Below are 27,794 nucleotides of genomic sequence, written 5' to 3'. Positions count from 1 at the left end.
ATCCATAAAATATCTTTCAATCAGATTCTCAGACCCCCAGAACTAATAATTGACCTCCGACCGGACGCCCTCACTCCTGTCTGTCCGGCCGGGAAGTGATGCCATCTTGAATTGCTTGTCACTTCCTGTTAGAGTTCCTTGTTGTCAGAGCATAAACAATAGACAAGATATATCACAGATTTGACAGGTTCTTACTTAGTGTAATAATCGTATGTTATTTTCATAACAGTATAAATCAAATTTCTTCAGTTATTGGATTTCTTGTAAACTGACGTCCTGGGGTGAGAAAAGAATAGGTTCTCAGCAACAGAGTATTTCCCCAAATTCCTCTTCCCTATCTCCTTCGCCTCCCCACTACCTTCAGCCTCACAACATACTCCATTTGTGGATGCCATAGATTCAGTGGCTCCAGGCGGTTGTTGGAACTCTTTTACGGAACTTATATTAAAAACGTATGTCTAAACGCTATCAATGGGTTCTGACGTCATCAGAACCCCTGCGCTTAGTTACGTAATTGAGAAGGACGACTCCTGAGAAGAAATAAATAAAAAAAATACAACATAATGCACAACCTTCTAAAATTGGTATCGATGAGTATGAATAAATCATAATGAAAACATTACTTTGACCTTGAAAATATCCCAGTAGCAATAGTTATAACGGTTCCATGATAACTCTTCTAAATGACAATTCAACACACCTTTAAGTTGAGTGATTGGTTTCCTTTTTTTCTTTCTTTCATACCTTGTTTAATCTCTACACATATAATCACCCAATTCGAACAAACATAATTCATTTCGTATCGTTTTAAATTCATTTACAGTCCATAATTCATGTTCATCCGAAGCTGTAATTCGGAAGCAGCTTCGGACGCAACGAGTTTTTATTACTGGTGACATGATAACTCATCAAAATGACAATTCAACACACGCATGAAAAGTGTTATAAAGTTATAAAATAATGATGATAATAATGTCTAATAACTTCATATCACCTTTTAAAGGTGTTTTTAATTGTCATCTAGAGGAGTTATCATGGAACCGCACATAACACGATATAGTTAGTTCAAGCAGCACACAACACAATTTAGTTAGTACAAGCACAACACAATCAAATTATTTATTGTTATTAAGTTTAATTTGTAGAACTCCATTTTATTTTTTTATATATACAATAATATTATTATTGGGTTTATAAAAACAGTTTATTTTTAAACAAGTTCTGCTGTGTAATTATTATTACAATTTAATTTCAATTTAATTTCAATTTAATTTCAATTACTGAAATCAGTAATTGAAATTAAAATACCTACCTAGAAATAATATAAATGTATCGTCTGTATTATTGTATATAAAAAAAAAAAAAAAATAAAAAAATAAAAAAAATAAAAAAAATAAAAAAAAAAACAATCAGATTAGTTCCACCGCAATACCTCGACGTAATAATTGGATGTCATCCAAAAAATGACAACGTGAAATTAAAATGCACTATTGCAAATGATTTAGTTTCAAGTTTAAGCTAGAAAAGTTTATTATAATTGAATTTTAATTCACTCTTATATCTATAACAAAGTATCACCAATTCAATATAAAAAATCACTTTCTGAAATGTTTAAATTCTTTATTTGAGAATCATAAATATCAAAGTGACACCTGATATTATTATTTGTGTTAAAGATATTTTACACACCAAAATATTTAATAATTATTGTCCATTGTTCTTAAAATGCATCGCGAATCTCACATATTAGACATATGGAAACCACTTAATACTTAAGTATTCCTACATTATGCATTTATCATTTACTTGTTTTCACATGGCAGCAGTAATTATTTTTATTTTTAACAATTGAGCTTGCTTAGAGAAACTTACGGTATTGGTTACCTGTGCACTGTAAACAGTTTGAACCATTGTTCCAGCGAGAAAAAAACAGAAAATAAGAGATCTACTGACTTCGGCAGGTGAAACGGCTCGGATGTCTAACGAGCTGCCTAGTTTTGTATTTCCTCCTTTATTTCCGGATTTTTCGAGACTTCTGCCATACATCCCAAGTGATTCGCTACGTTTGATAATTTAGCAGGGTTGCCCAGGTCATGGGATAATGTTTGTCCAGGGCTTGGCGGCCTGAGCGTCTGCCTCTCAACTGCATGGCGGGAAGTATCGGAAAAGGCAGATTGATGGAGACCTTTGAATTCTCCAGCCAGGCTCATCGAATCATTATCTTGTACCATCATTTATTGGATAACCAACACCTCTGCCTTAGATGCGCCTGCCCACCAGCTGGGAGAGGCTGCTTTGAAGAGACCCTTTTCAGTGGGAGAGATATATACATACGTATGTCACTTCTCGAAATAATGATACCTCAATTCCTACACGCCCCTCACACTTTTTTCCCTCCCAGAAATTCCTCTCCTTCCTTTCCTTTTAAAAATCCTCCACACAGCCAGCCCAGAGATGACGTATGCCTTAAAAATTCCTTCTTTCATTGGCATCTTAACACTCTGCACCGCCAACAATATTCGATCCGATGAATTTCTCAGGACTTTACGCATTAAAGAAGATCCAACGAACGAAAAATTTAATCATTTTGCAGCCGCAATGTAATCGGAATCTACATGACACGCTACTGTATTGTGTTTGAGATAAAAGATAAACATTGATGGGTTATAAATAATTGGAGATTGAGGAAGAATTAATCAGTCGTAGGAAGCACGTCAATAGGTATGTAAATACAAATAACACAATAATTATTTCTTGCATTGATACGATGATGTATTATGTACGTTGATTCATGTATAGATATTAAATTTAATTGAATAATAATTAACGATGGAGTGTGTTATATTTTGCCATTGTGCCGGTGAATATATCGCTTTGCAATAATGATACTTTTGGTTTAAAATAATAATTCCTCGCTTGTGTTCTTAACAGCACAAGTTTTTAGCACTTCCATTAAATACTGTGTGAGCATTTATTAAAAAAAACACCCTCCGTAAAACTACACCGGAAAAAAGGACTATTTATAATTTAATAAGAATCTCTTCAAATTATTGCTAAACAACGGAGTTACAGACCTTACGAGTGAATTAACAGGTTTCGAATAAAACTTTGATTAAATTACGAAACACATGTTTATGAAAATATTTTTGCGATAAAACGATTGTGATGCAAGGCGATTTTCTTTGATAATATATCACGTTATAATGCAAAAATATGCATTCGTAAACAAATCTTGTTAACTTCTTACCGATCTTTATTGATTTACAATTCATTTCTTTGCATCGACTCTTAACACAATTTTAGCAGTTTCCTATCGTTGTTTCATCGACGCGTTCATTGAATGATATCAGTTGTCATTTGTGGTTTATAAAGACCCGACATCACAGACACCCTCCCAAAATGCCAAAATTATATTACAATGTCTATTTGCGTGAAATATATAGATTTTTTAATTTTGTAAGATAAGTTTAAATAAAATAGACTGCCATTCTTCAAAATTCGGGACTTAACGATCAAAATATCATTCCACACGAATTATTGTTTCAATTCTTACCTTGTGAAATGCAATAGTTAAATTATTTTTGCGATTTTTTTAAATAGTCTCTTCTTAAAAACGTTAATATTAATTAGCTTCGTTTTTAATGATAGTCGTATATAAAAAACAATTTGTTAGTATTCTCTTAATGTGTTGATTTGAATTAATTTTGGAAAAAAACAATCTGAAAAACGCTTTTTATATTCAAATGGAAATAGCATTTATGCATCGCATGCTAAACAAAATTAAATAATTTATTAGTTTGAATGATAACAACATTAAAAAAATACCAGGAAAGATTAATTCTTTCATCAGTAATTCCCTTCTTTGTCAATGTAGACAGAGATTTTTTTTTAGTTTTGATATAATTTTATCAATGTTCATAGAAAGATGTAGCCTAACCTAACCTAACTTACTGGAAATATTCTGTAGGTTAAGTAGATTACCAAGCATGAACACTCAACCTTTTTGTTATGTAAAACGATATTTTGTTATAACAGGGGGTCTACTCTGTATCTTTCGAAACTTTCCTGTCGCCGGTTTAGCCACTAACCCTTCCCTTACGGTGTTCAAAAATACCTCGTCCTCCGGTGCTATACACTAGGTAAATATTTATATATTGTAATTACTTAATGCAATACATACATGTATTGCGGAGGAATACATAAAATTTGAACTCTGTGTTGAGTATTGGCGGGTATGTGTACCGCCGCCCCGGGAACCATTAAATGGATAACCAACACTTCTGCCATAGGTCACCCTAAGTAGTTCGCTCCATTTGATGGTTTAGCAGGGGTGCCCAGGTTCACGGGATTAAAATTGTCAAGGTTTTTGTGACGAATGCGCATTCCCACCTACTGTGTAGTGGGCCGGATTTAGAGAGACTGGTTGAGGGAGATATTTTCAAACGTCCGTCATTCCTAGACATACTGACCACCAGATTCCCACCCACCCCTCATACCTTTTTTATTCTCAGATCTTCCTTTCCTTCCTTACCTTAAACGGTTCCATGATTACTCAACACAGTGACATTTAAAAAGTGATATAAAGTCATTAAAATCCATGAAAAAAATTTAACCTAACCTAATCTAACCTACTTAACCCCGTTAATAAAGTTTTTGTTTCATCACTTTCCATGACTTTTTATAACTTTTTGAAGATATGATCAATTATCATTGTGATGATTTATCCGGTCACCGTTAAATATTATCTAAATATGTTAAATACATAACTAACGATTTCACAATTCATTGGGACCGTAAGGGTTGAGATTATTCTCCCAACAGCTGACATTTCTATTGCTGATCTAAATTAGTTAACCACATTACTAACGATTTCACAATTCATTGAGACGGTAAGGGTTGAGATTATTCTCCCAACAGCTGACATTTCTATTGCTGATCTAAATTAGTTAACCACATTACTAACGATTTCACAATTCATTGAGACGGTAAGGGTTGAGATTATTCTCCCAACAGCTGACATTTCTATTGCTGATCTAAATTAGTTAACCACATTACTAACGATTTCACAATTCATTGAGACGGTAAGGGTTGAGATTATTCTCCCAACAGCTGACATTTCTATTGCTGATCTAAATTAGTTAACCACATTACTAACGATTTCACAATTCATTGAGACGGTAAGGGTTGAGATTATTCTCCCAACAGCTGACATTTCTATTGCTGATCTAAATTAGTTAACTACATTACTAACGATTTCACAATTCATTGAGACGGTACGGTTGAGATTATTCTCCCAACAGCTGACATTTCTATTGCTGATCTAAATTAGTTAACCACATTACTAACGATTTCACAATTCATTGAGACGGTAAGGGTTGAGATTATTCTCCCAACAGCTGACATTTCTATTGCTGATCTAAATTAGTTGACTACATTACTAACGATTTCACAATTCATTGAGACGGTAAGGATTGAGATTATTCTCCCAACAGCTGACATTTCTATTGCTGATCTAAATTTTGACGGCCGGCATAGTCCAGTGGTAACGCATTGGACTGCCATTCCGAAGGTCGCGGGTTCGAACCCGGCGTGCGCAAATAAATTTTATTTGATTAATTTGTGTTATTTCACAATTAATTAATTAAAATAATATATAGTATATTTGCGGCACGTTCCAGAGTGGAAGATACTACCAGTATCGCCCTGGTGTAAGACCACCATTCAGAATTGAAACGTTGCTCCAAATGGCTTTAGCCGTGTTTAGTGACTAGATCTGAATAGCCAGGTACTTCCCCACCTTCCTCTTTCCCTTCCCCACTTACCTTCAGCCTCACAACATCCCCCAATTGGGGATGCCATAGTCTCACTGGCTCCAGACGGGAGCAGTTGGGACTCTTGTGAGGTATTCACTATAAAAAAAAAAAAGTTAACTACATTACTAACGATTTCAAAATTCATTGAGACGGTACGGGTTGAGATTATTCTCCCAACAGCTGACATTTCTATTGCCGATCTAAATTAGTTAACTACATTACTAACGATTTCAAAATTCATTGTGACGGTACGGGTTGAGATTATTCCCTCAACAGCTGATCAAAATATGCTATCTTCGAAAATAAATGATTGAACGGTAAATGATTTAAGATGTTATCTTTAATCCTGATTTGACCTAAGAACTCTTATAATTTAATTAATTAAAGAAAAAACAATGTGATTACTATAAATCCGATTAATAGATTAATTAATTGCGTTCGTGATATAATCTTATTTTTAATAAATACAATAACATATTTTAATACCGATATTGATGTTAAATAATAATGATATCATAGATCGACATGCTTAACTGTGCAGTGGATGCTGTCGTTACTGTAAATATCCTGTTGGATGATGGAAATTTGTTCTTTTAAATACCTTGAAAACTTTTGTGTGGATTCTTTAAAATGAATAAAACTTTTATGTGCACGGAGACAACATAGTGATTTAAAATATTTCTAATCTATTAAGAATCTCTTCGAATTATTCGTTTTCCGGTTAAAAACGGGAATGCAGGCCATTAACGAATGAATTGACAGATTTCCTAATAAACTATCAGTAATGGCGATGTCGAAACACGTGTTCATAAAAAATCAAATATTTTCGCACTTCGTCGTTGTGTACTATTAAGACATACGCAGGTGCATGATAACTACAACCAAGCAGTTTTTCAAAATTATAGTGATTTGTTTTTGGGATATTATGCCGTGTTGCGCTACTTCCTTCTTTTGCCAACGTTTCGGAAAGTATTGCAGTGTCCATCATCAGGGCAGATGTGTCATCTGCCCTGATCATGAACATCTGCCCTGATGGACACTGGACACTGAAATGCTATCCGAAACGTTGGCTAAAGAAGGAGATAGCGCAACACGGCATAAAATCCCAAAAACAAATCACTATAATACTTTTGGCCATGAAAATCCCAAATCATACCTGAGTTTGTCAACATATTCAATTACAATGTATATGTAATATTATTACTAATTATAAATAAACATAATGTTGCTGGTATGTATTAGATATTCGGATTATTATTATTGGCACCAGTCTAAAATAACACTGAATCTACATGCTAATAAATAACAATTATATTGATTGATAGTGATGAATAGTATATAGTATTCTACTTATGAGCCATGTTTTCTGCATATATCTGAATGTGTTTGGGAAATTAAAATTTTGTAAGTTACTTGGCAACATGTTGAACATTTTGGGCACGTTTTATTCTAGAGTTCGCTATCCGTATTTATTGTTATATTTTGGAACAAGCATTAATACATATTTTTATGAAAATTGGTTAAAACTAAGGATGGGTTGTTTCGCAGAATTTGAACAATTCATCAAATTTCAACGTTCGTTTTCGGGTTCTGTGAAAGTCCTATTCAAGTTCTGTTATCAAATCATTATAGGCTAGTTGCTTGACAGAACTGAATAAATAACAGAACATGAACAAATCTTTGTGTAAAGTGTATTTTTTTAGCTACAGAAACCCAGGTTGTATTTTCTGTGGGCCAAAAATTTGAACTTTGTTGATTTTACCTTTTTAAACAAATATTTTCTCGTCCATCAAGCCTTAGATATAAAATTAAAAATAATTAGACTTCCCTCTCTCTATTATTTGAAATTACGGTGTAGAACACCTTTAAAGGGTGAATGCTAGAAATATTGAAAAAAACAAATCTTAAATAACTGAACAAGAGATCTTGGTTGTAAAGTAGGTTTGCTAGTTTCCAATATATTATAAGGTGCTATAATGTTACATGTTTAGTGAGTTGCATAAACCTTAATAATAAATATTAATAAATAATCTTGGAACGTATCGTACACAGGGTGTTTACTCCAAACTGACTCCAGAGGTAAAGCACACCCCTAGGAGTAAACAAATAATTTGTTATAATACAAAGATTATGAGTAGTTTTCGAGTTATGATTTTTTTCCTTTTTTTTGTGCAACCTTGACTTTCAAGAGGTTATTGGTCACAGAGACATACATTATTGAGATAAATGCTTACTTTTTATCTAATTAGGTGAATAGTTTGCCTTGTAGATAAAACAATTGTTATTAAAAAAATAAATCCCCAAATTAGATGAAAATATGAAATACGAAACTTTTTAAATTTTAGAGAACAATTTAAAAAAAAAAAAAATTCCGCCAAATATTTTTCAAAAACTTTTACTTATTTCATCATACCCTGTAAATTTCATTGAAGCATCTCTACGGCATTATTATTAAAATTTGTTAGAAATCATAATAAGTCAAAGAAAAAACGGCTTAACAGGATGAGCTAAATAAAATTAAATAATAATTAACATTAATTGTTTATTATTGCCTCACAAGAAGTTTTTAAATTGACGACCTTCGTGCTTAATACAAACCCTACATCTCCTTAAAAAGTTTTATTTCAGTCGAATGAACGCTACTCTGTTGGTTTTTATTGTTTCTTCTGCCTGTCTGAATTTTGTTCGTTACTCTACTAAGTTTATAATTTCTTTGGCGTATACTAACTGTAATAGACGAAGAATTCGATTGGGTTCGAGTCGGACGCCCCGCATCCCCTTGTGCTTCAAGCGTATTTAGCTCATCCTATTAATTTTATCCCGCTTGGCACTATCTTTTGAGACTACCTGTATAATGGTATCACCGGCGCGTTTTGTGATTTATTGGTTCTCTCTATGGTCATTACTAGTACTTATAAGTTATGTTTATGCTTATGGACTCCATTACTCCATACCAGTTTTGCACAACACTATTACACGTACACTGGAGTGGTATGGTTTAATAAATTAACGACTGAGATGAGATTAGAACCGGACTTTAATAAATTTAAAAATAAAATTAACTTCACTACAATAAATACTTTAACGAATTAGAATGACGATGATATCTCACTATATTATTTTATAAATTATTGTATAAAAAAACTAAAATCTCTTCATTTTATATGTTTTTATGATTCTTTTTTTTTCTATTTACATAAGTTTTTATTATTTTCCCTTTACACACGAGTTTTAGACTCTTGTAAAGGTAAACATGTTAATTTTTATTGAAATATGTTCTTACTATGTAAATTTAAACATTATACTGTATTTTATAAAATAAATAAAAATATTTAAAAAAAAAAAAAAAAAAATGTAGATACACAAATTAATTATCCATGGACTTAAAAAAATGTTCGATCTGTTCGTTTTATTGATTTAAAATATTTGTATTTTTATTATTTCAGCCATTTTAAAATGGTAGGAAAACTAGCGCTAGTGGTCGCCTTTATGGCAGTCCACCTGTGCTCTGCATATGTCTACAATCCGATGAACAACCGCCAGGGAAAGGCGACCGGTTTCGACTGGTGGGAGACCTCCATATTCTACCAAATATACCCGAGGTCCTTTAAGGATAGCGATGGAGATGGTGTTGGAGACCTTCAAGGTAAGTTCATAATAATTAGAGGCAAGTTATTTTAAGGAGGACACGTTTGAACGTATTTGTCCATAACGATAGTATCGAAAAAAAATATTTTTTAACACTTTTCCACAGTCCCCTCTTACTCCGCAAATGCTTAAAGATACTGGGCGCCTAGCGATTTTTATTGGAAATATAGTAATAAAATAACTGCAAACCACACAAAGGCAGCAAGGGTTTCTTAAAAATGATTTACCCGAACGAAACTTCTGTTCAACTTTTAATACACCTGTCTGTAGTGAACTGAAAAGTGTGATCTGTATCGATTGATTAAAATTTTTTTTGGCAAATCAACAGACCTTTTGACTTCTAAGCTCCAGACAGGTCAATTAAATTTATTATCTCTTCAGGAAAGAATTTAAATATTTGATAAAGTTAGTTTAATTATTTCAGCCAAAGTCAAAGAAAAGTCGACTTACTTCGGGCTCACAGGATACGTTTGGATTCAGTGAGACTATGGCATCCCCAATTGGCGTATATTTTGAGGCTGCAGGTAATGGGGAGGCGAATGAAATGGAAAAGAAGAGGTGGGGAAGTAACCAAGACCAAAATGTTCAAATTAAATTGTTTCATTGTTTTAGTGGTTACGAAATAGAGTGAGGACTTCTACTACGTCACATTGTAATAATGCAAAAATATTTAATACTAGCGCAGATACTTTAGTAAATCTATTTACTAACTAGCTGTACCCCGCCACACGTTTCTTTGGCTCAGTCTGTTTGTGCAGATAGAGAAATAGCCCCAACAACAGCTTGTGTTGCTTTTATGTCCAACGGATTGCTCTATTTAAAAAAAAGCATGTTTGTCCAACAGACGGTGCTTTTTTTTTAAAACATTTTTTTACCTGTCACAGGTGACATCTATATAACGTACCAATCAGATAGTAGATTATTACTTGAACAAATAACAAGTTAATACAAAGCATTTTTTAGAAAAAATAATTTTTTTTACAAAATGTAAAATATTATGTTTTAATCTAGGTGTTATCAGTAAACTGGACCATCTCAAGGATGCTGGAATCGGTGCCACGTGGTTGTCTCCCATTATGAAATCTCCGATGAAAGACTTCGGATACGACATTGAAGATTTCTACAACATTGACCCTATTTTCGGCACAATGGCTGACTTCGATGAGCTCATGGTGAAAGCGAATACACTGGGTATGTTATCAGTGATTTTGTCTATTTGTTTTTGCCCAGATTTTTCTTTTAGTTTTCAAGTTCTTATTTATTTTCATGTGGTCACTCGTATCCGAATGTTTGGAAATAATATGTTTTTTCCCCTAATATAGGAATCAAAATCATAATGGATTTGGTACCAAACCACTCCAGCGATTTGTGCGAGTGGTTTAAAGATTCCGTCAACCAGGTAAATGGAAAAGGCGACTGGTACATTTGGGAAGACCCTATTTGGGATGGAAGTGTTCCCAACCCACCAAACAATTGGGTAGGTTAAAACAGTTTATTAACTACATTGTTTGTTATTTTTCAAACCAAACCATCTATTTAAAGAAATTAATATTTTCTCTAGAAAGAATTCTGATGATATTGCTACAACATACAGATTTTAGATGCAACCGGGACTTTTAAACACACAATTGCCGCTTCCTGAACCCCTTTTTAAAATCTGCGATATTTTTTTAAATCATAAAAATGTTAAAATATTTTTCTCATTATTTTATAAGCGTTTCAAAACCAAACTAAACAAATGACCGGTTGATGGTGTTGGGCAAATACCAAGGTATTATTTGTAAACATGCGCAGATAAACGGAACACGGTTTTCTCCTATACAGGGTGTATCGGCAAGTACCCGACAAACTTTAACCAGCTATTTCTCAGCACATTTGGAGTAAAAAATGTTATTGGCGCTTTGCTGTCCGGTAACATTTTTTTTCCATTAAAAACAGAAAATAAATAAAAAATCACTGTCATTTGCATTGTATCTCGTGTTCAGCAGCTGTTATTAGCAAGTGTGTCAAAAAGTGTCCTCGCTATTTCGTACACACTAAATAATAATAGTTAAAAATGAGACGAATGGTGCCGTGCCATTTTGTTGTGATTGTAAAAGCGCGCCAACGTAGGTACGTACGTACATTATTCAACGAAACTCGAAGAAAATATTGCCAAATGGGTTTTCAAACTTTGACAAAGGATAAAACATTGGTGACATGTGGTGAAAATATGAATATTGAATTTTTTATAAAAAAAAATGTTACCGGACAGCAAAGTGCCCATAACATTTTTTACTCCGAATTTGCTAAGGAATAGCTGGTTAAAGTTTGTCGGGTACGTGCCGATACACCCTGTATATGAAAGCTACAGACTAAAATATAGCATTTATACCATCAGTTTGTAGAGTCTAATGTTTCGAGAAGACGATATTTCGGATGGTGATAAAATTAGATAGATCGTCCAGAACGTAGGTCTTTTCATAAATACTTTTGAGAGCCGACTAAGTTATTGACTGCGGAAAAATGTACAGTTTTTGCTTATGCAAATATTAACTAGAATAATATATTATATTTTAGGTGAGTGTATTCAGAGGATCTGCCTGGGAATACAACCCAGTACGTAGGCAATATTACCTCCACCAGTTCACAAAGGAACAGCCCGATCTCAACTACAGGAACCCAGAAGTTGTCGAGGAAATGAAGGTAAAAACTACACATAATATGATAATATCTTTTCGGATAAATTTGGTGTTGAATAGGTGCGAGCTTTAAGTGGTTATTGGATATTGTGTTGGAATTCAAATTGATCAGTGAAATAGTATGAAATTGAATGAATATTGCAACTCAAAAGGAACCTCAAAATTGTTGAAAATTGAATACCCACCTACAACAATAAACATTGTCTTCCGCTGTTGTGCTCAGGACAATTGAATTTTTTAATCATAAAGGGCAATCCAATACTCAATAGCAATAATGCTACAAAATTTATAAAAAAATTAAGAACTTATCACTATGTTTGTCACACTTTTAATAATTTGAATCCGGTGATCAGAAATCCTGCCATTTTCAGAATGTTCTCCGATGATTCAATATTATACCAACATCCTGTAGGGGTTTAGGTACATTCGGTGAGATTCATTATTGGGTTAGGTGGCATTTTCCCTGATACGGATTCCATAAGAAAACAGATTTTTTTTCAAAATCAATGAAATGTGAGTCTGTTTCACTGCATGTTTATTATTTATTGAAAATACAAACGGCAAAACATGTGCCATTAACATAAATATAATGTTACAAACTATAAAGTATTAAGGAAAAAATGTAGGTACAATATAAGTACGCTTTATGCAACGTTGTGTTCGAATGACAGAAATAGAGTAGCTATCTATAACAGTTGTATATAATAATGGTACATAAAAAAAAGCATAATCAACCAGCCTCTCCTGATTCTCAACCCGGATTATGATTATGAACCCGGGCACCCCTGCTAAGTCACCAACAGTAGCTAACCACTTGGATTGACCCAGGCAGAGGTGTTGGTTATCCAATAAATGGTTCCCGGGCCGGCGGTACCCATACTCGCCTTCCAAATTACCTTACGAACATTTTGTAATTATTGTATAAAATGTTTTTTTTTTCAGAAAGTTATTTCCTTCTGGCTTGATAAGGGAATCGGTGGATTCAGAATTGATGCCATTAACCACCTGTTTGAGACTGATAGAGTTAATAATAAATACCCCGATGAACCTAGGAATGAGTGGAATGACGACAAAGATGACTATGGCTATGTGGATCACATTTACACCAAGGATCTCGATGAAACTTATTGGATGGTCTACGAATGGAGGAAACTCTTTGATTCGTATTACGAAAAAGACAACATTACCAGGTAATAAAGTTTTTAATATTTCAAACTCAAAAGATAAGATTAAAGATATTCTTTTATAAGAAGGCGGTTGGGTACTGAAAAATATAAAACCAATTAACGCATACCCGTGGGAAATTACGGGACATTACCTTTGTGAATCTAGTTACTTATTACACAACGTTTTCCTGCAAATGAAAAAAAATTAAGAACATGAAAAAATCGTGAAATCTGACTTTAGTTGTCAAGATTTAAATAAAAATTTATGCTTAAATGCAAAATAAATACTCATCTCAAATATAGAATTCAAACAATTCTGTGGCAAAAAAAAACGTAACATTAAAAGTATGTACTTCATGGCTTGTCTGAACTCTTGACACAATCAGTACCATTTTTAAAAATGACACTTTAATTTGTCTATAATTTTTGCGGTTCAGTAAAACAGATTTATACTCGCTCCCAGACAGACACGTAACCAAAATTAGGATGTTTGATAGGAGATTCGATATACTTACCATGTTGGTAATGCAGTTATAGTGTTTTGTCTTATATGTAGTATTGTTTTAGTTTTATAAATATCGTTTCATATTCAGGTTATCACTTTACTCTAATATCATAAAATATTTTGTGTAATTTTCGTTAGCTCGTTTGGTATCTATATTCTGTTCTTAAAATCCGTGTAAAAGCCCATCTGGGCGTAAAAGCAAATAAAACAAAATAATTTCATAAGGTGGACGTAATGGACCTACTAGGTGCTCGAGTATGAAAGCATAAGTCGGAGAAGAAGAAGATACGATATAAACAAGTCGGGATTTTATATCAAGAGTAGATCTATGATGTGAAATAGATTCTATTGTTTTAGACCTCACTGGGTAGGTACTGGTAAAGATAAGTAACAGCGTAATGGCTAATCAGTTGAACAGTTTAAAATAAATCCCCAACCCGTCAAAATTATAAACAAAGAGAGATATGGCATTAAAGCGTGCCGATTGTCGACCGAACTACAGACTATCGAAGCGGCGGATTCAATGAAATATTGTGAAGGTAGAAATAAATACGGATTGGCCGCCGTGCATGGAATTTGGATTTGCTGTAGTATGTGTGAATGGGTTCCATGATAACTCAACACAGTGACAATTCAACAAACTTTTAAAAAGTGATATAAAGTCATTAGAAACGATGAAATTTTTATTTATTTTTTAACTTAACCCACCCTAACCTAACCTAACCTACTTAACGCAGTTAATAAAGTTTGTGTTTTATCACTTTCCATGACTTTATATAACTTTTTATCATTGTGATGATTTATCCGGTCACCGTGTGAATGATGTTTACATTATTTGGGCGTACTGTCCTATACTAATTATTATGGTTCGTGGTCTGTCTCTCTTGTTTTTGTTATCTATTGTCAAAATTAATCGATTTTACTGGCTTAGTCCGCTTATCTCAGAAATTTTTTTTATGATCCTATCGATGGACAAGAGTAATAAAAGTTGATTGCAATCAAAATGCAATAAACCTCATGAGTTTCCGATAAAAATTCCGAAGTGTAGTACTAGAACAAGACGTATTTGGTCAAAATTTATGAGCACTAAAAATTTATTGTTGAAGCCTTAACGCAATTTGAAATGAGTTCTCTCATCTAATAAAATCATTGAGATGTCAGCCAAATAATTTTAGTAACTTAAAAATAAATTAAAAAATAATATTTTGCAAACTTTGCTATGATAAAGACAGTTTTTTTATTGTATCCAATCGAACTAACCCAGTAGAATATGAGCAATATTTGCCAAAATTTTCTAGGAATTGCAATTACCGATTAATGGTTAACCGGTTATTTACAGTTTGATTTCACCTTTAACTGTCGAACTGTCAATTTATATAACGTTAAAAATATTACCACATTGAGCCACTAATATTTTACAATATTTAAAAAATTTTCATCACTGAAAAAAAACATTAATTCAACACTCTAGGTAAGTGTTTGTGTCAAGAATTGAAATAAAAGAATTTTAGCCATAGACCGGTCAGTGACTGAGTTGGCATCACGTCAGGCGAAGTGTGTTCAATTTCTCGGCTGGCTAAGTACTCCACCACAACACAAACAACATTTTCAAAAACTTTGGTGGTAGTAGGAGATTTTCAAATATTGTCAGGTTATTTGTAATCCGGGAATGTTTGTCTGACTTACAACAATAAATATATATAAGAGACGATGCATGAATAATGAATATGAATGAAGCAAAGATTTTATGCCAGCAAAATTTTTGCGGAAGTTGGAACAAAACAAGTAGTTTTGTAGTATATATTCCACCTCCTCTGTTCGCTGTTTTATGGTTAGTAAGTTTTTGGAAATATATATTTTTTTACTGTGTGGCCCTCCATCGAAATTGGATTCGCGGAGGTGATATTGGCTCATTCATAGATTTATCTCTATTTCGATTGTATTAAGGATTGAAAATGAAGTAATGCACAGAATAATTTTAAATTTTATTTTTTTAAATTTATATTTGGCATAAATGAGAAAAAATTCACATTTAAAAATTGTCTTCAATGAATAAATATATCAATTTTTTACTAATTTAGTTATTCTAATAATAAAAATATAATTCCAAACCAAACATAACCAAAATATAATTAGTAAAATTAAATATTATACACGTTCTTCAAGAATTATCCAAAAATACATACACTCACATATAAATGTGTGTTTTCATGTTTCCATATATATCTGTGAAAAAAAATTTAACTTTCTACTACGACACATAAATACCTGTCACACTTGATCACAAACACGTTAACACCTCAGCGCAGGATCTCCTAGTGAGGTGTTCACGTTACATACAATATCACCCACACATAGTTTTACCCATATCAACCTTTGTTCTTTATTTTTTATACCTGTTTTCTGTACTTCTTTCTCTGTACTACAATATAAACCACTGTAATCATTTGTAAAATGTTTATTTAAGAATAGACATAAATAAATAAATTCATCTTAGATTCGCAGAAAAGTAAAACAGACTTAACACAGTTAAACATTTCATAAATATATTAAAATAAACATAAAGATCTTTTGAATTTCCAAAGAAAGAATGTGTCAATCATTAATAAAACTGCTGAGGAGATAGCTTTTAAGAGCTTTTTCAAATGCTTTTTTGTTCGTTGCTAGAAGTTTTAGGTTACATATCGTTATAAGTAGATGACGATAGGTGTATTTGACTTTATGATCGTGTTTTGTGCTGGTGTATGTCGGAATTAAAGACTGGTATAGTGTTGGTGTGTGAGGAGTATTGAATTATTTGTAGAATGGTAGTTATGATTTTATATTTTGGCAGAATCGTAAAAGGAAGTATTTGTGTCTAACCGCCATATTATTATGAAATACAAAAGCGTTCACCAAGGTCATAAAATACCTTTTTAAAATAACACGGTTACGCACTAACGCATATATTATATCAGTGCGCGATACTGAAAAAAATAATATAAAACTGGTAGCAAGCGAAATGTTAATTTGCACTTTAATTAATGATTTTTTGTTCCATTTGTAGACCTTTGTATTTTTCATCACGGAGAGAGAAATTTAATTTTGAAGTTTGAGTATCTACAATTCTCAAACGGCGAGCTGTTGCTATTACTTATTATTTAAGTTTTTTTTATATATTTTTTAAGTTTTTTCCACAGTAAAATGGCAAATCCTAAGTGTTTAGTCGCGACGTAGGATTTTGCGTCAAAATGTACGAATATCATGTTTATGTATCTAAGTTATAATATTTTGATCTTCGTAGAAAGCAATCACTTTGAGGTTTGACATATGATTATTTTTTTAAATTATTTATTTATTGTACAATACAGTGAATCCAATAATATTTAAAAAAAATCAATAACTAAAAATAATTTTAGTATTAATATCTATGATGCAGACACCGCAGTCTTGGGTTAAACAAAATATTTGTTGCCATCTTGAACTCATTGAAGCTTAAATAAAAAATGTCTACCTCAGAATAAAGATGGTTTAGAAGTGTAGTCATTCTGCCCAAAGGCATGCTTATTTCATTTTTAGGTTAAATTAAACATATAAGTATATATCACCACACAATGTATTAAGTTTGGTGAACCATGAACCAACCAAAACCACATGGTAAATACATTTTTCGATTCGTTTAATTTTAATAATATATCTCAATGATTTTACTTTGTCATCAGTTCAAAGGTTAATCGGTAATCGGTTAATTCGTTCACCGGTATTGTAATCCCTACGTTAATACCTACGTCACAACGTAGAGTTTTCATTAAATTACTTACGTGGATGAAAATATATTTTGCAGAGTCATGATGACGGAAGCTTACACTGACCTTAACAAGACAATGCTCTTTTATGGAAATGGAACCAGCACCGGATCTCACATTCCTTTTAACTTTGGACTTATCAACGAAATTAATCAAGACTCTACCGCAAATCAGCTTGAAGATCTTATCAAGAGATGGATCTATAGCATGCCAGCTGGCAAAACTGCAAACTGGGTGGTGAGTAAACTAAACGAATAAAACACACATTAATATGTTACATTTTGTTGATTTTCACTACTTACTACGCTAGCCTGGGTCGTGTTATAATAAGTAGTCTACGTCTTCGACGGCCGGCATAGTCCAGTGGTAACGCATTGGACTGCCATTCCGAAGGTCGCGGGTTCGAACCCGGCGTGCGCAAATAAAATTTATTTGATTAATTTGTGTTATTTCACAATTAATTAATTAAAATAATATATAGTATATTTGCGGCACGTTCCAGAGTGGAAGATACTATCAGTATCGCCCTGGTGTAAGACCACCATTCAGAATTGAAACGTTGCTCCAAATGGCTTTAGCCGTGTTTAGTGACTAGATCTGAATAGCCAGGTACTTCCCCACCTTCCTCTTTCCCTTCCCCACTTACCTTCAGCCTCACAACATCCCCCAATTGGGGATGCCATAGTCTCACTGGCTCCAGACGGGAGCAGTTGGAACTCTTGTGAGGTATTCACTATAAAAAAAAATTAAAAAAAGTCTACTTCGGATTGTCTTAGCTTTTTTCTAAAAGCTTTTTTATCTACATACATACCCTCTTATGAATAAACGTGCTTTAAATTTTACAAAACACTGACAAACAACCATTTACGATACATTACATTACATGATTACGTTTTAAACACCTTTTTTTAAATGTTTGGGTATATAATAATGGAAATTTTTCAAGTAAACATGGTTAAAGAAATTAAAGGTTTCGATGTAGTATCGGGGTTATTACAATGCGAAGGTGAGAGATTCTCTCACTCTGAAAAAGGTGCAAATATGTACCTATAAGTTTATCTCATTACTTATTTTAACGCAAATCACACATAACAAATAAAAAAAAAAGTTATTGAAATAGAGCTTCGAACTTGCGACCTGTGAGTTCAAAGCCAAAAATTTTAGGTCTCTGTCACAGTATTCTTCTTACATTTTTAAGGCGAAGCGTAGTAATGCAAAATCATGTGTTTATGGTTTGAAAATTTTATCGTTTCTAAATATCTCAGATGCTTTAATTAAATACTGGGAGTAAAACACATCTTGGGGCCTTTGAAGTAATCGGACATTTTTTCATAAGCCCATGAAAAAATAAAGTATCAAGTCTATAAAAACTGCTTTAATGTACAAAATCTTCTACGTAAGATCCCATTTTCGGTTATGGTTTTATGGTTTAATGTTCAAAATTAAGTTTTTTAGAAAATGATGCTAAAACATTTCAATATTTATCACCCAAATTCAAAAAAATCTATAAAACGCACTTTTATGCAATGTTTTATTCTTGCATAAATTGAAGCAGGCGGCTGGTTTTCGGCGGGAAATCAAACCTTATCGCCATCTACATAAGGAGTGTTATTGTTAGCGGACCGACTCCTAATGTTGCATGACGTAGTGCATCGCCTTAAATGACATATTCATGACACCAATACATGATTTTATTCACCACTGGGCTCGCTACATCCTATTTTTTTTTGTTATTTACTATTTTCAGCTATTGCTTTAATTCATACTATGCGCAATTGAGCATTGAAATATCAATTTAACTGTAAACACAATAAACCAAATCATTAAATAATTTTGGTCCGTAATATTCAATGGTTCAAACATATTAAAAATATCGATAAAAGGACCTTAATTGAATTTACTCAGAGACAAAATAATTTCATTTACTGTTCAATAATAATGATATAAAAGATAATTCCCAATTGATCAATTCAAGAATCTAATGCTAGCTAAGCTATGTGGTGAAACTAGTATTATTATAAATGCACGGGTGATAATTATTTCAGGTATTATACCTGGTAGCCAGTATAAAGTTAACGTATCGACGCAGCGTGTGCGTCAATTCCCTTTGACACATTTTAATTTTCGCCACGCTTGGCGGGACGTGAACAAAAGGACCACAAAGAGAATTTCGAACCAGTCGCCTGAATTAGAGTGGCTATTTCATAATTGGCCCCCATGTAAAAGCCTTCAAATTTATGGATCAATTTTCTTACGATTGGTGATTTTAATTTTTTGTTTGGCACTATTATTTACACAACTTAAATCGTTAATATAAGGTTTGAAGGTTGAAGCCCATTAAATATGAGTATAAATATTCTAATTTTGTATGATTTTTGATAGAATCTTAAGGGGGCCGTAGCCGATTAGCAGTTTTGAAATAGTGTACATACAGTCCGATAACCACAATGTAATTCTAAAGCAAAAACCTATCATATTTGAATTACGCCAACGATTGAAATTATCAAAATTCACTGGTAGTTGGAGATGTTTGCCTTTCTTCGAAATCTTTTTTCGTATTGAATTCGTTTGGTAGTGGAAAAGATTTAGCGTACGAGACATTTTCTTATTAGGTAAACAATGTTGTAAGCTGAAAATAGTTTGACCTCGAAATTCTAGAAAGAAATAGCAAATGAAATTTCATGACACGCCAATGTTCCAGAGCTTTTCATGACATGTCAACATTCCAGAGCTTTTCATTTCAAAAACTTTTACCGGTTTACGGTGATGATTAACATATTCGGATTTTGATCTCTCAACACTCCAACTCTGTGTTTGTTTGAAGATTGGTGAATAAAATATAAATGGTGTTCACTTTAAAAACAAAATCGTGAAACTAAAATGACACCCTTTATAAAAGAGCACATTCGTCAAAGATTCGACCGTGGAAAGAATTTTTCATATTATCTGAATGCGGCTTTGAACATCGCTGTTAACTAAGTTAATAACTCGTTAGTGGATGATTAATGCTGGGAAAATGATTCGACACGGAGAAAAAATAGTAATACTCATTTATTTAAAATCTCTTTAAATTATTGGTAATCCTGTTAAAAACGGGATTGCGGGCCTTTAAAGAATGAATTAACAGGTTTCATGATAAACAATTTATTGTCACGATGACGAAACACGTGTTCCGATTTAATTGATTCTTAATTTTTATCCTTGACGATTAGGGTTGGAGTGATTCGAACTTGGTCACATTTGATGACCAGTAACGATAGTGTATTTATGTTTTTTTTTCTTTTAAAAGAAAAAATACAATACAATAAGAAAAAAATAAAACATGAAAAGAGAAAAGTCCCAATAAATTACTTTTTAGTATTTTTTCTTTGTGCTTTTAACGTTTTGCCAACATCGTGGCAATATATCCGTAATTAACTAGAAGTTTATTTATTTATTTATTAAGACATACACAGTACAAAAAGACACAGTTAAGGATATTTTTCGTTACCACATAGTTTTAGTACCTATTACGCATGTCCATAAAATATCATTGTGTAATTTCGCCTGAGATTGTTCTGAAAACTAATGATTTTAAGTTAAAATCAATGAATTTAAGTTTAAATTTATGTATGAGTGGGTAATAGTTATAAAAGGAAGAAAGTGTATGGAGAAAAAAAAATTGAAATCAAGAATTATAATATGCTCACGAATTGACTGTTAATACATAGAAGTTTTGAAAAATTAAGTGAAAGTGTTTTTGAAATATGTCACGCTAAGAAATTTAATAAGTTACTTTTGTATGTTATGATTACTGATTGATAATTGTTGACTAATTCAATCATTAAAGACGTGCAATCCTGTTGTCAATCGGATTACCAATAATTTGAAGAGATTCTTAATAAATAAGCATTACTCATTTTCTCCGTGCAATTGCACGAAATGAAACACTTTTTTTTAATTAATCTTTACTAATTTTAATGTTTTCCTTCAGATCGGTAACCACGACCAATCAAGAGTTGCCACTCGTTACGGCACGGAGAGAATTGATGGACTCAATATGATGGTTTTATTACTGCCCGGAGCCGCTGTGACTTACAACGTAAGAACAAGAACACTTCATTATTTTATTATCACTTTTTTCATTCACGATGTACGTAGTAGACCAACTCGGTGCAAATCGCCTTATTAACAATAACTTAACTAACAATACTGGCACTAATGCAGAACGAAATTCAAAAATATATCGCTTGCACAGATGAGATAATGAATATTCTAAAATCCATAACCCCGAAAGTCTATTCTCATACACAGGGTGTCCGGTGTAAAATGCGCTCACTGCGTGGAATAATTCTACACGAGGTTAGAAGTAAAAAATATATTTACTTTACATTACTTTTATCGAAATTCTAATGTTTTAAGGTTGTTTTAAGATAAAAAAGTGGAATTGTTGATAATTTTGTATAGGAAAAGAATATTGGACTTTCTAAAAAAGTTATTCATGTTTTTATTTCTACCATATAAGAGATGTACTTTAAATAATAATTGTAAATTTTTGTTAATATTGATTAAATTACCATCTCAATGATCTTAACAATTATAATATTATTTAATAATTAATCATATTTAGACTAGTTTTACTACCCACCAGCTAGTTATTGGAACTCTCAGTTTTGAATTATACTATTTGTCTGTTTTCACCTAATTGGATGTTACCTACTAGTACTTCTTCGGTATACTCTAATATCAATCCATTAGAAATACATCATACAAAATTTATCATATCGTACTAGGTTATTGTTTATGATCCTCCTGATAATTTACATATTTTTTGTTGTTTGCTCCTAATTGATGCATTACATACTTTTTATTCAATGCTTTTTGTATTTTCATACTTTTTTGTTGTTGTTATTTTATATTTAATACTTTTACTCTTTACATTTATACTTATTATCTACATTGATTATGTTGTACTATTCGTACAAATCATGTTAATGGTACGTGCTGTGCAGTATGTACGAGTATGTAAATCATATTCTATATACTATGGAATCATATATTTCTGAAGAAGAAATAATAACTTTACTAATCATTGCATTGGTTTTTGATTTGTTTCTTTTAAAATAGCAAAAAAAAATTTAGAAAATGATTTCGCTTACTCTAGAAACTTCAATACCAAATATTTATATTGGTAATTGTTAAGTGAATTAACACTCTGGAATTTTGATTTTATTTTAGTAATTTGTAAATTTCGACTAAACAAAACATATTTCATAATATTTTGTTTTCACGATTAGCTTTTGGCGCCAGATGTGAAAAAAGGCTATAAAATATACACTCGATGACAGATATTATGTACCCACCCGAAATTAGTGCGTAAAAAATATAAATGGATTATGAAAAGTGATTTATACGGATTGTTACTATGTTCGTGTTATGGTTTTTGTGTGTTATTAAATACAAAAATTGTGGTATTTATAGGGAGAAGAGATCGGAATGATCAACACTGATATTTCATGGGAAGATACCACAGACCCAGCTGCCTGTAACACAAACGATCCTATCAACTACTGGAAGTCCTCCAGAGATCCCGAAAGGACCCCATTCCAATGGGACGACTCTTCCTTTGCGGGTAAATTGAATTTTGATTGATTGCTAAAATGTATACTTAAAGATTAAGTTTGAGATGATTTGATGACCAGCAACGATCGTGTATTTATGCTTATTAACCTCTTCATTCTGCAGCGAATCTAATAATTTTTCGATATTTTTTTCAATGAAAAGTTTTATTTTAAAATGTTTAATTATAACTTATTTTTTACAATTCGCTTTTAAACTTTTAAGTTTTAAAAACCCTAGTGAATGACGCGGAAGGGGAAGTGTCGAAACTGGTAAAATACTCAAAACTAATTATTTTTCAGAATCCATTAATTAATGAAAATATATACATAATATCATTGTAATAAAACATTTATACCTACTCCTAATATAGCTAAATAGAACTTAACAAAATTACTTCTATCGCGGTGTGGTGACTCAAAGCTGCATAAATTTATTAATTTTAAATCTTGTTGCAGTCTTAAAGTGAAGAATGTGAACTCTAAAAAATAAATAGTATTTAAATGGTTTAACGATTTATCAAAATATTCTTGACTGATCTATTTGTATCTATAACCGTTTGAGTCCAAAGACAAAACAAATAGTTTGAAAACTTGAATGGAAACGGTTATTAAGTATCCGTGTTCATAATAATTTCCACCTTTCCGTTTCGTACCAGCATAATATACATACTCGATACCGAGAGGGAAATGTGAAAATGGCGCTTAGACTAGTTTTAGCCATGGAGTGACTAAATGTAATTAACGGAAACTTCCGCCTGTGACGCTCGCTTGGGAAATGTCATCATATTCCACGTCAGATACCTCTGATGTTTCCAATATAATATAATACGATAAGTTTCAGACTTAAAAAGATTCATTAATAGATGTGAGACAGATATTATTACGCTATTATTTAATGCACTCATGCACAGTGATGGCGTAATAATAGTCAAAAGTCTGTATAAATTATCACACGAACAGTAGGTGACAATAAAGAGAGACCAGATAATCATTCATACGCTTTATAATACCTACAGTTGTCTCACTTTCTTGCCGTCGCTCCCATGCAAGATTTCAGTAGCACCATTACAATATTCACATAACTAACTTAATAATGGTTGCTTTTAAGGTTTCTCAACCACTACCAACAAAACTTGGCTTCCTGTCAACCCTAACTATAGGGAGGTCAACCTGAAGCTACAGAAGGAAGTGCCCCGCAGTCATTACAAAATCTACAAGCACTTGGCCGAGCTGAGGAACTTGCAGACATTCGTTTCAGGAAGACTCGAAACATACGCAATGTACGATGGCATCTTCATGTTCGCAAGGTAAATAATATGTGAAATTTCAAACAATCAGTTTTAAAAACATATACTCGTAGTAACAAAATTAATAATATTTTGTCAAAATTATAAATAATACATTTCTATTTAGACTTAATGTCCGAAGAAAAACTAAAACCTAATCAAATTCGGCGTAAATTAACCACCATGTCAATTATTATGTTTATTTCTGATAAATACCCATCTAGCTAAAGCAAAAAATTCTCACAACTGCTGAAATATGCAACTTTCATAACTTATATAAGTTGTGCAAAAGCCTATCACCCTATCGGAAGATGATTTCATTTGCAAATGACGTCTTATGTCATCACATAATTTTTTCAAAACGGAAGTCAATGCAATCGATCCCATATCAGTTATTATTTAGATGATACCCTCTGTGATGGCATAAGGCGTCATTTGCAAATGACGTCTTTTGTCATCATAGAGTGTTTCATTTGCAAGTGACGTCTGATGTCATCACAGAGTGTTTCAAAACGAAAGTCAATGCAATCGAGCCCATATCAGTTATTAATTACATAGTTGAAATACTCTGTGATGACATAAGACGCAATTTGCAAAAATGAGAACATGTTTCAATACACTTTGACTCTTTGACCACTTGCATAGTGAAAAGCTTAAATTTTAATAAATTAACGCAAGTCATATAACATCTGTAAATATTTAAAAAATCAAACGTATTTTTTGCTTCCTGCATAAATTATCCTTTGTATCTTCTTCTTCCTGTATAAATCATAATAATTTTTCATCATACTGACTATTAACATGTACTGAAATGTTTATTATTTAAGAAAACTGGAAGACCATGAGACATACGTCGTCATCATCAATATGAGGAGTGAAAGTTACACCGTGAACCTTCCATTCGCAGGACTTCCCGGGGAACTTATTGTCGTGGAAACTAGCATTCAATCTAATAAGGATATTTCGTAAGTTTTTAAACATTTTTTAAATTTCGCCTCAAAAACATTAAAAAAATGTCCCTTAAATTATTCCAATAAATATCAATTGTTTTTTTTCACCTACCTAACAAAATATGTTATAAAACTTACAGGAAGAAAATTTGAAAAAAAAATTAATATATTTTAAAAGTTTTATTCTAAAAGTTATTTATATATTTTCCCCCACAAAACAAATTATATATATCCAAGTACTTAGTTTGATAAAAAAATTATAATAAAATAAAATAATTTCATAAAGTTTTATGTAGGTACTATTTGGTTTGATTTAAATAAAGTAACTAATATCATTTTCTCAAATAACCTCCTATACCATACGTATAATTTAGTAAACCTCATAATTTTTTAAACTGTTTATTTCAAATTTGTAGAACATCGATTTTTCCCTTATTGATCTAAAAGTCTAAGGACGGGTTGTTTCGGAGAATTTGAACAATTCATCAAATTTCAACGTTCATTTTCGGGTTCCGTGAAAGATTTATTCAAGTTCTGTTTTTATATCATTGTAGGCTAGTTGCTTGACAAAACTGAAATAAAAAACAGAACTTGAAAAATCTTTCACAGAACTTGAAAATTGATGAATTGTTCAGATTCTCCGAAACAACTCGTCCTAAAAGTATTAGTTAAAATGGCCTTGAAATGCTTAACCCCGACTACTATTTAAATTGAATTAATTCTTTTCTTAGGTCTTGGGTACAAACCCACTCCGTAGAAGTCATCCCGTACGAGTCATTGGTCCTGAAATCGAGCCCAGTTCAGTGCAAAGTCCAGGAACCCATCAGCTGCAATATGTGCAAGACGTTTATAATGGACAACCGTTGTACTTAGAATAAATATTAAAGCACTGTGATTTTATGTAACAAAAATATATCCGATAATATTATTTTGGATATAAATAATTGACATCATTGTTCTTTAATAAAATTATAAGTATGACATTTTTTCATTTATTTCAATCACCAAAACACTTGTAACCCTTCAAGCCACATTTTATGGAATGTTTCTTTTCATGGGTTTCATATAGAATAGTCTTCAAAGTACAACATGGTACTGTGTTTTTTGGGAATGTTAGTTTTCATTGGTTTCATATAGAATAGTATTCAAAATACAACATGGTAAATTATTTTTTTGAGAATGTTGTTTTCATCGGTTCCATACATAATAGTCTTCAAAGTACAACATGGTAAAGTATTTTTGGGGAATGCTTGTTTTTATTGTTATCATACGGAATAGTCTTCAAAGTACAACATGGTAAAGTATTTTTGGGGAATGTTTGTTTTCATTGTTTTCATTGGTTTCATACAGAATAGTCTTCAAAGTACAACATGGTAGAGTATTTTTGGGGAATGTTTATTTTCTTTGGTTTCATACAAAATAGTCTTCAAAGTACAACATGGAAAAGTATTTTTAGGAATGTTTGTTTTCATTGGTTTCATAAAGAATAATCTTCAAAGTACCACATGGTGAAGTATTTTTTGCTGATCAAGGCATTATTAACGCTAAAAACTAAAGATGTAAGTTTTTACTTGGCGTTTTGTATAGTGGCCTTTTACATTTAAGTTTTTACTATGATATTGGGATGGCGTTAGTTATTAGTTAAACTACTACAATTAAGACACTGTACAAATTATTTCTGACGACAGATAATATTGAAGAGACACTGGACAACTTCGTCAAAGTAAATAATAAAAAAAATGTTGTGCCCAATTTCTTAACATTTTCTTGATTCATCTTATAAGAGCGTGGAATTTAGCGTATGAAATTGTACAAAAAAAAGATAAGATCACTCGTTTATAATACACCCAGATAATACCATAATTTTTTACTTACCTTAAAACACCATGGTTCAGTATTAAGTAGGTGGGAGCGAAGACGGATGTTAAAGAAACTCTCTCTTACCTGAAATGAAACAAAAAACAAAATAAATATCGAAGAGATAAATTTTCATTGTAGGTAATATTAACGACTCTCCAACGAAATATGTGAAACAAAAAAGATAGAAAAAAATTCAGTCGCATCTCGGAAATAAACCTAAATGCGACGGAATCCTTTATTGTCGTTAATATTGCTTTAAATTATTAAATATTACAATTTGAGGTTTTACTCATTACATTATTCCACTACAAAAAAAAGATAAATTTCAATCTTTGAAGACAATATTATCCTCTCTCAATGTGTAACAGAAAAATATTCGGTCAAGTCTGGAAAATGAATCCAAGACCTCTTTGGCATTGCTCTGAACACCGAGCTAATTTGGCTATTTCAACTTCCGCCAATTTTCTAAAATACTTTGTATTATAATACGAGTATATAAT

General features: G+C 32.1%; 2 protein-coding genes across 9 annotated transcripts in view; one reads left to right on the top strand and one right to left on the bottom strand.

Annotated features, from left to right (window-relative positions):
* Positions 1-27,794, bottom strand: part of LOC149424522 (dual specificity calcium/calmodulin-dependent 3',5'-cyclic nucleotide phosphodiesterase 1A-like) — a 618,560-nt gene that overhangs the window by 230,320 nt on the left and 360,446 nt on the right. The window lies entirely within an intron of this gene.
* On the top strand, positions 2,711-26,403 carry LOC149424526 (maltase A1-like). The gene is made up of 12 exons (XM_089651665.1): positions 2,711-2,721; positions 9,260-9,459; positions 10,473-10,652; positions 10,784-10,938; positions 12,021-12,146; positions 13,085-13,332; positions 17,637-17,835; positions 21,572-21,679; positions 23,059-23,209; positions 24,307-24,505; positions 25,312-25,449; positions 26,166-26,403. Exons 2-12 carry the CDS (start codon positions 9,270-9,272, stop codon positions 26,305-26,307), a joined length of 1,836 nt encoding a protein of 611 aa, XP_089507791.1. The 5' UTR covers positions 2,711-2,721; positions 9,260-9,269; the 3' UTR covers positions 26,308-26,403.

This window comes from Hesperophylax consimilis, chromosome 4 (assembly GCF_061612785.1).
Source record: "Hesperophylax consimilis isolate HC1 chromosome 4, BYU_Hcon_1.0, whole genome shotgun sequence".
NCBI classification, from domain to species: Eukaryota; Metazoa; Arthropoda; class Insecta; order Trichoptera; family Limnephilidae; genus Hesperophylax; species Hesperophylax consimilis.
Note: the sequence above shows the minus strand (reverse complement) of the source record. Positions and strands in the feature narration are given on the sequence as shown.

Coding starts and splice junctions, on each gene's coding strand:
- LOC149424526 (XM_089651665.1), top strand. CDS start 9,270: ATGGTAGGAAAACTAGCGCTAGTGGTCGCCTTTATGGCAGTCCACCTG. Junction 24,506..25,311: donor GGCATCTTCATGTTCGCAAG/GTAAATAATATG, acceptor TTATTATTTAAG/AAAACTGGAAGACCATGAGA. Junction 25,450..26,165: donor CAATCTAATAAGGATATTTC/GTAAGTTTTTAA, acceptor TTCTTTTCTTAG/GTCTTGGGTACAAACCCACT.